General features: G+C 40.3%; 1 protein-coding gene across 4 annotated transcripts in view; it reads left to right on the top strand.

Moving 5' to 3' along the window:
• The window catches only part of LOC114879166 (telomerase-binding protein EST1A-like), an 81,582-nt gene extending 70,933 nt beyond the window's left edge, over nucleotides 1-10,649 (top strand). For 3 of the 4 annotated variants that reach the window (XM_029193808.2, XM_029193809.2, XM_029193811.2), the window contains 4 exons: nucleotides 14-176; nucleotides 6,258-6,478; nucleotides 7,066-7,150; nucleotides 7,977-10,649. In XM_029193808.2, the coding sequence (XP_029049641.1) occupies nucleotides 14-176; nucleotides 6,258-6,478; nucleotides 7,066-7,150; nucleotides 7,977-8,146 (639 nt within the window). In that variant the 3' untranslated portion in view covers nucleotides 8,147-10,649. The remainder of the gene's footprint in view (nucleotides 1-13; nucleotides 177-6,257; nucleotides 6,479-7,065; nucleotides 7,151-7,976) is intronic. The other variant, XM_029193810.2, reaches the window with a different exon arrangement.
• The last annotated feature ends 247 nt before the right edge of the window (nucleotides 10,650-10,896 follow it).

Here is a 10,896-nt window from a genome sequence, read left to right on the forward strand (position 1 = left end):
TTCTATGTTCCAGCAAATTTTGCAGAATTCATCAGTCTCCGTGGAAATCGAAGTGAGACCGAGGCAATTGGTTCCAGACACTAATTGTTTCATCGACTATCTGCCACAGTTGCAAAATATCACGAAGGCAACCTCTGGTGCACAACCGATTTATACGCTTATGGTGCCGCTTGTGGGTGAGTAAATAATTTTATTTTATTCTCAAAAAGTATCGAATTCTTGCAAACTAAATTTAATAGGTAATTCGCTTGTTTTGATAAGAAATATTATTTCTTTGGAAATCTTAAATTGTTTCATTATATTCAGAAAGTCCAGGGGGGTTATCTGTGTTATTGAAGAAGGAAGCCAATTTGTTTGTAATACGAGTAAGAAAGTACAAGGATGAGATTAAATAATTCAGCACAGTCGCCAGAAGCGTCTCTGAACCGGTTGACCCCCGTCCTATCTCTCTCGCTTTAAAAGTATTTTTTCAAAGGAAGGTCGTCGATTATCCCGAGCACAGGGAGGTGGGTTAACGTTGTCCGAAATAATGTCTGCTCGTAGTGGGGAAAAAAGTAAAACGTATGAAATAATCGCCGATAAATAACGAAGGAGGAGGAGGTCGTGACTCTCTCGCTCGCATCCCGAGGGATCGCTGCTCGCCGAAAATAAGGGAGGGTCGAATGCGAATCGATCGAGCTTCGAAATACATCGTAAACCCGCCTCCCACGAGTTGTTTCCCCCTTCCCATCCTCGAATGTTTATGGATTTTCAGATGGGAAAATTCTGAATATTTCAGTTTTTAATTTGCAACTTTTCCTATTCGTAAACTTTCCGAACTAAGCTCTTAATATCCTACATTTTATTTTGCTCGCAGCAGGCATTAGTTCATAAATTAATTAGCCGATCGTGAGTGATTCCTAGTAATGAGTGATCGAACAATATTTCACTCGCGTTCATTAACATCATCCTCTCGATGGAATTAATTTTCTCATCAGAATTTCACTCTCGAGTGTCTTCAGCGTAATGTTTCACGCTCATCATTAAACAATTTTATCGCAATTTATCATCTCGGTGTTAATGAACTGCGAATCCATGCAATACTCGATTGATTAAACGATGAACAAATTTATGTAGCAAATTGTCCAATTTGTGTCTCAATTTACGTGTTACGAAACTATGTAGCCGTTGGGTCAATACCGTGTCGATCGAATAATAAATTATCAGAATTTCGATTAATTAAGCAAACGAAAGGACAATTATCAGGATGATTCTATACACGGGACGAGGCGAACGAAGCGATGACGATGGTGATTGTCATCGCAAGGTGAGTCGGATGTTTGCGCATCTTCTGACCCATGCCATGACCTGCTGATGGTATTCTCTCGATGACATGATCACCCTGGGGCGATACTTTTAACACATTACCTATCACGTCATCCATATCTGGGTGATATTACAGAATGGATGATTCCTGCGATCACCCTTTTATGGGTCATGGTTTATCGGAATTTAACGTGGAGATAATGACATGATAATTGAAATCGTTTAAATTTAAATAAAAGAAATCACGCAGAAACGAAACCCTGTTACCCTCGAATTCAGAAATACTATGTTCGATCGAAGCCAGAAGTTTCCCTTTTCACCAGCAAAAGCGACAGTCCGTTAGACGAACGTGGACGGTAATTACCAGTACGCACGAGTGTACTTTAGCATAGCAATTACCCAATTACCGTGCCTCGTGTAACTATCGAATTGACGTGCTGGCTGTGTAGCCTTAGGCGATGGTAAATGTGTTCCAGCGTACGCCAACGACCCCCGAGCTAAGTTGAAAAGTCACCAAAAAGATCCTTGAAAAAGAAATCAGTCGTTAGGATCGTTTAAGAAAAAAGGAAGATGCGAAATAGACGATCCTTTGAACGGACGAAACTAGTAAAAGTTCTTCTTAAGGACATATTACTTTTGCAATTTGATGAGACGTTTACTCTTTGTAACAAGTGAAATTAGCAGCAACTTTCATTTTTTAACCAGGGAGAGAAAGTGAACGTTTTAGTTTCTAATTTAGCAATAGGAAGATGGTACCTCGATCAATTTGAACCCATCGACTATTTTGTTTGATACTCGATAAATCTGTTTCAATTTTCAGACAAATTGATAGAAAATCCATCATTCTCGCCTAATTTTATATTTTAACAAAAAACCATCGTTGAAAAATAACCCGAGGAAGATGATCCCTGGAGAAGTTCGCTTAGGGCGTTGAAGGCCGTACGAAATGGAAATGGTTCCATCAATCATTGTTACACGATTGCAAATTAACGGCGATTGGTTCGATAATTCAGTCGAATCGATTCCGAGGCAGCCAAGTTGGTTGCGTTATCGTCGATTACGTCGATGATCCCCGCGGAACGTCCACTTGTTTCGATCATTAGCCAGATGACCTAGGTCAGGCTCATCATGACGAACAAGGACGATCTACGTGGTTTTGGCCTTGCGAATTTTGCCGGTGAAAGTGGACGCAGGTGTTGTTTTTGGTCGATGATCTCCGAAGATGTTTCTTTGCGTTGCCAACAATTTGTCACGCGTTATACAATTGTAATAGATCAGTGTCGAAAGCGTGACAGAGACATCCTGGTGAATTAATATCGTCTAATGTCTGGATGGTGAACGTTAGATTCTGATTTGACAGTGATGTAGCGAGGAGAATTATTGTATCGTTAAGATTTTCGGTATTGGTTAATGCGACATTAGTTTAATGTGACAAGTTGATTGATTTGAATAGAACTAGCTGTACATCGTATACGATTGTGCAAAAATTGGGCTATTATCATTGTCATTTTTGGCGGTGTCGTAAAGACGATTAACTGTGCGTTTGGAAGAAAGTATCTTTTGTATCGGTCGTTACAATGTTGCAATTCTCAGTTTGTTCTTCTTAGAACTGTTTATATAAGTGAATTTGAAATTTGCCAATTACGTGGGCATTTCTTTTGGTACGAATGGAAGTAGAAAATCGTAGATTTCCGTATTTGGAATCAAAGGGCTAATTTACGATTATTCCTTGTACATTTCCGAGTAACGATGCAAGTTATATTCTAATCTCTAAAGATAGAAGGGTTGCTCTATCGCAGAAACACGATGCGAGTACGAGCATTCCTTCTTGAATCCTATAAATCCTCTCCATACGCGACAAGATGAATTTCGGTCGGAATTCAATAAATTTGGAATCGATTTGCAAATCTTTCAGCAAACTTTAAGCTTTGATTTAATGTATAATAAGTAATATTTCGTAATACTTTTATGTCATAAATTTCCCTTGGAATAGAACCTTCACCTTCCAAGCGATTCAACTATCGCATAAAAGGAAATACCTACACAGTTTGGCCAGCATTTGCAAGAAAGTAATTTCCTTTCTAATCGAATACAGCCATCGTAGATCGAGCGAATCCGTATCGAGTCGTATGTCTGCTGCATCTACAAGGGGGTTGTTGCTATGGGGGTAGGCTAATGCATACCAAATGTCGTTGAATCTCCAATTGAAAGTACCCTCGAATCGGGTGGCTGTGTTTGCCGTATCTCGGTATTCCTACCTCTTTGCTATACAGGGTGTACATGTTTGACGCTGTTTCTTAAATAAATTCGTACATTCTATCCATCCATTGAAAACCAGTTGGAATTCCATTTGTAAAATAAAACTCAACTTCCGTATTTTCCGAATAATATTGTAAAAAAGATTCTTTTTACGATGGTTATGAAATAAAGAGACTATCAATTTAGTACACCCTGTACACGGGAGTCGATTATCGGATTTTAGGGGTGGTCTCGAAGAGGGTGAACGGGAAACGGAGGAAAAGACACGTACAGGGGCGGGCGAGTCAGGGCAGAAAAACACGTCTGGTCGAGAGGATTCTTCGGAACTTTTTGGCGGGTTGAACATCACTGGCAACAATTTATTCGATGAGGACCAAGGGGTGCTCACCCCCTTAGAATAAGTCTTTCCTGTGGAGGTTCGCTTTCGAATCTGACAGTGGGTTAATTTATCTGGACCGAGGAGGGAAGAAAGTTGCCAACGAATTCTTGTGAAGAGTTACTGTATCGAGGGATGATCGTGTTCCTCGAAGAATTGTTAGTACAGGGATTGTGTCAGATTACCATGGAGTGCTTTCATCAAAATTTTTCCATTTTCTTCATTTTTATATTAAACTTTCTTGCCTCGACACGTCTTGGTCATCTTTCTCCTGGCACCGAAAAACGAAAGTGTGCGTCCATGCAAATTCGTGCGACGTCGTGCCCTTTGACCCTGTAGCCGGCCAGCAATGGCCTGTCTGTCTGGCTCCGACAACGGGTTACGTTCGTACAGTTAGGTTCTCACGGCTCATACATGAATGCATGTGTACTGGCTGAAACGTACGGCGATTGGACCACGTTGCCGTTGTCTAGCCACGATCGGTACGTGGGCGATGTCCATGGTGGTCGCCGGAGAATGGCTCTCGAGTTCGTTCTTTCAACTGGATGCCATCGGCATCAATCGGCACCACCCTATTTGCTTTTACCTAACAAGAGCCTCCACCCTGCAGGACTTTATGACAGTGGTCCGAGGTGTATTTAAGTATCCAGTGCTGCAGTTTCTTGAAATCCTGTTTCATACGGAGTCCTGTAGTGTGGGGTTCGATGGGAAATAGGTCATTGTTATTTTATTGAACCGTCTGTCCACGTATATGCTGTCCACGAAGGGTACAGGAGTTTTGCATGATTAATAATTTTCTCCTTTATCGAGCAGACGATTAATTAAAGTTAGAAATGAGTTGTAGACGCGGAGAGACAAAAGTAGAGGCGGGCTTTGAAATTCTTGCGCCATAGTGTCGGCTCGTAATAAAATTCGCGAGCTCGAACTGGAATTGTTTTATTTAAAATCCGGTTGCGAACGGCGCGGAGAAATGCGTGGAATCCTGTCACGTATTTCCAGCAGTCGACAGTCCAATTACCGCTTGTCAGAGACACTCTAAAATTGTTCCTCTGTGCGACGCGACTTTGCTCCCTGATTATTAAACGTCGCCTGGTGTCTCGACATGAAATGTGGTGTTTAAAATTGAAAAAAGAAATTCCAAAAAATCATATATGCCCGAGGAAAATGTAATAATCAGTTCGGCTAAGAATTACGAATTCGTAGTCATTATTTGGTTATGAGAGATTGAAATAGAGGATCGCATTACTAATTAATCAGTTAAATCAGGATCTGTGTTTAATTGGATTCGATTACGCGTCTACATTTAACTAAAACCTTCTATTCCAAGCAATTATCATTAATTTTTATGTTTTATTTTTGAACCAGTTATCCATAGAAATTGAATAAAAATTTTAGCCACCAAAAATCTCTGCATTTAGACTTGAAACACGTTTCGTGTACCATCGTCGATCGAGTTAAACAAAAATATCTTGGGGAAAACGAACCTCAGATCGAATCTCCGTGATACGCCAGAAATTGCTCGCTCATTACTTATTGACCCATCACTTCCTGCACGAGATCCTTGGAGATCTGTTTCTACATTTGAAACGAACGAAATCGTGAACACGATAGCGGGCTTATCTATAATTCTCGAGGCTGGTCGATATCTATTTTAAAAAACAGATTTTCGCGAATTGCTTCAGGATTTATTGATCCAAGCAAGAAGAAGGTAGATCTGAGCAGTGTACTAAAATCTAATGTTATTGAACTTTACGAAACAGTGTTGGAAAATTATTTACTAGATTTTCTAGACTATTTTGATATGAAAAGACAGACGTATCGAAGCTGGTACTACCTTAACATCTGTCATGTTACTAACAATGTGATATTTTCATCTAGCAGGAACGTCCAAAACTTTCCCAGGGATAAATCATCAATCTTTCAGTATACTATTAGGAACTCGTGCCATTCTGTTCTCGCAGTTTCGTCCGCACAACAAAAGTTCGTTAGTGGTAGGTTTACGCAGCGGGGGTTGACAAAGTCCGAGTAAACACCATTAAAGGGCCCTTCGTTGAAATTCCGCGTCGACTCATTTTCCTCGAGCAACGGAGCCGATGAAAAAACTTTCATCCCCTCCCGAGAGAATTTCTCCACCCCATTCCCTTAAATCAAGTGGCAAATCAACCCAGCTCTCAACGGGGTATCGCTGCATTTTTCCATAAAATGAGCAAAACAAGAAGAAAACTTTGAAACTTCAATCGAGCAACAAGAACCTTTGTTTTCAACAGAATAAGAATTTTCTATAAGAGCTGACAGAATATTGAAATTTCTGTTGCAGTTCTGAACGAGCTCGAGGGTCTAGCGAGGGGTGCCGATGCCAGGGACTGTCCTCCAGCTTCGAGGGCGACTTTGGACCCAGAGCACGTGGCCAGGGTGGCTGAGAGCGCCAAGGTGGCTCTGGCCTTTGCTAGAAGCAGAAATCCAGCGATCAGATGCTTAACGACCAGAGGAACTGTCCTTACTTCTAGTACATTCACCGTGGAAGAGGATGTTGACAAGGTAAATCGATTATCTTTATTTTTATCACACCGGTAGGAAGGTTCAGATAAAGTTCAACCGATAGAAATATAGAAAAAAGAAATTGAAACAGATTGTGGAAAGAAGTAGCGGATAACAACTGATAGAAAAATAAATGGATTGCCAGTGTTCATTGAAGCGCGAATGTTATGATAAGGGGTCGAGCAACGTAAGAGAACCCCCCACGTGGTGCACAGATAAATTCTTCTCGCGGTGTGGTAACTTCTGGTGCGGCACGCATTCTCGGTCTGACGCTTATCTCGCTGGTAACACGCATGGTACATGGATAGGATAGGATCGTAACAGGAACCTCGATCTGTCAAATAATAGATAACGAGTGCCGCGAGAGCTTGTTTTCATTTTATTCCGTCACTCCTTCCTCCTCGCTTTTTCGTCTCTTCCCTTTTCGTTCGTTTCTCCGGAGGAGGTTGGAAACTCGGTTCGTAACATGAATTATCAAACCGAAATGCAACTGGAGGAGAAAAGAAAGTCTTTCATTGAACATTCCCACGATACCTAAACTCGTGTCATTTCGAGTAATAAAGCGAGCATCTGCAATTCTGTTGCAGGACGGGCTGACAAGAAACGATGACAGAATACTGGCTACGTGCTTGAGCCTCTGCAAGGCGGCCAACAAAGATCAAGCGAATGCAGGTACGTATACAAAAGCAGCCTCGTATTTCTCCGAGTGGAAGAGGTATCCTGAACACGTTTCAACGTTTTCCACGGGGCTGATAGCGATTAATACACGGAGTTGATCGTGGCGCTCGTTTCGCTTGGAGATTAACCGTTATCGGTGTGGCCAGTGCTCTCTCGAGCCTTGTCGTGATCGAGCGCGTGTAACTTTTACCGTTCCTTATCAGAGCGGAATTTATTAGCGAACAGGCTACTAATTATTTGCCCGTTCCTTCTGGTCGTGGGATCGACACCTAGTGAAATCGGTTTCATTAGAAGGCGGCTGGCTAATTGAAATCGTATTGCTGCTTAAATTATGGACGTCTCTTAGAGATAGTTTTCTTACTTTGCTCCCTTTTTATTTTACCGGGTTACGACTGTTTGCTGAAAGAAGCGATTTGCTTTTCAACGAGTAAGCTCTTCCGAGTGTTAATTACACTCTCTACTGTAGCAGAAGTGGCTGTGCCTAGTGAGGTACACGATAATACGAATTACTAACATCTTGAAGGACACGGTGTAAGAATAATTATCAAGGGTGTGATTATTTTATTTTTCAATTTAACCTTACATCGTTGATGTAATAATGCTGTTCAGGATTTTTCCTGGCCGTCGAGGTCACATATTTGAATTAAATTATAATTAGAATTCTCTCCATGGTCCGTCGTCCGAGGGTTAATTAAAATCAGGACCCATCATGTCACTAATTTCCCAGTCAAAATTTCATTCCCAGTTCCTGCTCAGAACCTTCTTTCAGCAGCTGTCAGTTGAGAAAATAAATTTGTTTTTTTCAAAATCATCCCCCTAGATGTAAACGAATCAATACCTTTGATTCGAGCAGAAGAGGGTCAGCCAAGACGACTGAGAAGGGAAGTGGTCCTATTGACAGAGGACAGGAACTTAAGGGTGAAAGCTTTGGCCAGGGACGTTCCCGTAAGGGAGGTTCCCGACTTCATGCAATGGGCCGGTCTCGGCTGAGATTTTTATTCGACCAAACACACCCGTTAACGAAAAATCTCCCGTTAAACCCCCCCGCCGAGTAAACTTGACCAGCAACAGCAACCAGCATCACCATCGACGCGAATAAAACGGAGATCGTGGAAGGAAAAAAGAGGAGGATGTGTTGTCTCGTCCTTCCGGATGTTCATCGTGTGCTTCTCCCCCAAGTAAAACGTGGCCGATCAGCTGTCACGCGCGTGCGACGGATCTTCCGTTCACGTAAGTTCGTCCTAATTGTCGAGGTCGTGCCTCTTTTTTCATGGCCACGCGTTCCTTTCTCGGCACGGCGAGGATACCAGAAACGAGCGGATTAATCGCTTCGTCGCGTTGTTTTATCCACGATGAATCGGCGGAGCTAGCGAGGGCGAGTCGAGAACCGTAAAGAGGGGACCGCGCGGATTCGCGCGCGAGTATTCTCGTGAAATCTTTTAAACCAAGCTTCTCCATCGAAAGCTGTAGACGAAAATTGGGAACGGAAGTTACTTTGGAGCATGGTAAGGAACGATGGAAGGCGTTTAGGCAGAAAACGCGTGTAGGGTTTCGAGGGAGATATCGAAGGAACAAGGTGATCGGATCGATGAGATACGATGGAAAGGATAGAGAAAGAATAAAAAGGAGAATGATAGGTAGATAAATATATAGATAGATTAAATAGAAGCGTCGGTATTTTTACACACGTGAATATTTTTTGGTTGATTTTTATCGATGACGACCGCCACCAACGCGGCCGGCTTCATTTTTGTGTACCTTCCTTTTATCATGTTTGTAACAATCTATACACACACGTATATATAGATATATATAGATATATATATCTACATGTATATATTTGTACGCACTTTTGAATATTGTATACGCCGTATGCGGTCGTTGGAGGATGCGTTCGGAATCCGGCTTGTGTTCTTTGCCTTTCATTTCGCTTCTCTCTTTTTTTTTTCTTTCCCTTTTCTTTTTCTTTTCGGTTTTATCGTGCCGTCCTTAGCGAGAGACTCGTACCGAAGCGTTCTTTTGGAATTAATTTTTCTTTCTCCTTTCTCCTTTTATCCTTCGCCGCCTCCAGCCTCCATTTCTCCGACAATGACCATCTCGCGCGGCTAGCTGTTGCTTCTTTTCGAAATATTTTCCTTCTATTTTTTACGTAATTTCCAATTCTCTTTCGATGCCTTTATTTTATGTCATTGTTTTCCTTTTATTTTTATAGAGATTTTTTTGTAACACCTTGCGAAGATTTTGTTAAATTATTCATTTTACAAAGATTTGTTGATTTTATTCTGTAAAGGCATTGCTAATTTAATTATTCATCAAGAAAATGATAATTTTTATCGATTTTGTTTTTAAGTATTTAAATATTTTATTCGCAAGGTATTACGAGAGGAATTTATACTAGGTTTTTTTATAGCAATTTACGCACGACGAGGATACATTTTTACAGCACAAATTGTGATCGTTTCAAGTGGAGCACCACGGACACAAATCAGTTGTGTGCTTCTGCATTTTCAGTTAACTTCGTAAGTTCGAGCCATCAATATGGGATCTCGAATCCTCGTCGTTTTCCAGCGACTGCGAGCGTTTTCTTGTCGAGCATGCTGCGATCGTCAGTTTTTTAATCGACACACTTGCACGCGTCAGAATAAACGAGATAGAGACAGTTCTTTTCGATGATAAAATAGCCATTTTGTGTGCCAACTTGGTTAAATTTGAATACTTTAAAAATCAATCTAATAGACAGAAATCTATTTTGGAATTTGTAGTGTCACTTTCTTAATTGAATTTGTGTGATTTAGTCAATTAAATAGATATTTCCTTCTTGTCCCACTTTCATTGATTAAATGTCATTTTATCAATCAAGTTGATACTATTTTGTACAACAAATCGGTGTTAACCTTATTAGTTAAAATTATCATTAATTGATGAAATTGATGCTATTTATATTGACCAAATAGCCACTATTTTATTATTTTATTGACACAATGAATTTTACATTTTCATAAATAAATTTTTGTATTATTGATTAAATTAACAAGATTTTATTAATCAGGCTGGCACAATTTCTGTTGAACGAGAATGGTTTGATTGATAAATTATCCAATCAATTGTCTTCTCGTGAAATGGAAAAGTAATTAGAAACGCTTTTCATTAGCTTCAATTCAGATAAAACATTAGATTACCTTCAGATTTCTCGGTGACGATCCTTAGCAATCTCTATTTTCCTTTCGTTCCATTAGTACCTCCTGTGACCCACAATTTCTCTTTAAAATCCTCGATATTAACACTAGCCGCAAACGATCTTAATTAATCGAATGGTACGCAAAGAATAGATATCTCAGTATCGCACTCATGCTTATAGCTCTTCAACCTCATAATTAGATGCACCTTATAATGAATCATCACCTTCGATTAAATAAGTAAAACAAAAATAATAGAATTACGTGAAGTTGGTTAAAAAACAATTATTGTAGGATACAGAGGGTTAACACGTTGATTGCCCCAGATAATTAATTTTTAAATTTAAGCCTAAAATTTTTGTATTTTCTATAATATTCAATTCTGTTTTCCTCGAGGGGTCAGTGGTGACCCCGTCAGCATTCAAGATGTTAAATTTTAGGACCCGGTATCAGTGATTCTCACGGCAGTCATCGTGTTAACGATAACAAAAAAATCAACCAAATCAGAGACAATTTGCATGGATTAATCTAATTAAAAGGAGTGAGAGAGGCGAACAAAGTGTG

The sequence above is a fragment of the Osmia bicornis genome, chromosome 12 (genome assembly GCF_907164935.1).
Source record: "Osmia bicornis bicornis chromosome 12, iOsmBic2.1, whole genome shotgun sequence".
Taxonomy (NCBI): Eukaryota; Metazoa; Arthropoda; class Insecta; order Hymenoptera; family Megachilidae; genus Osmia; species Osmia bicornis.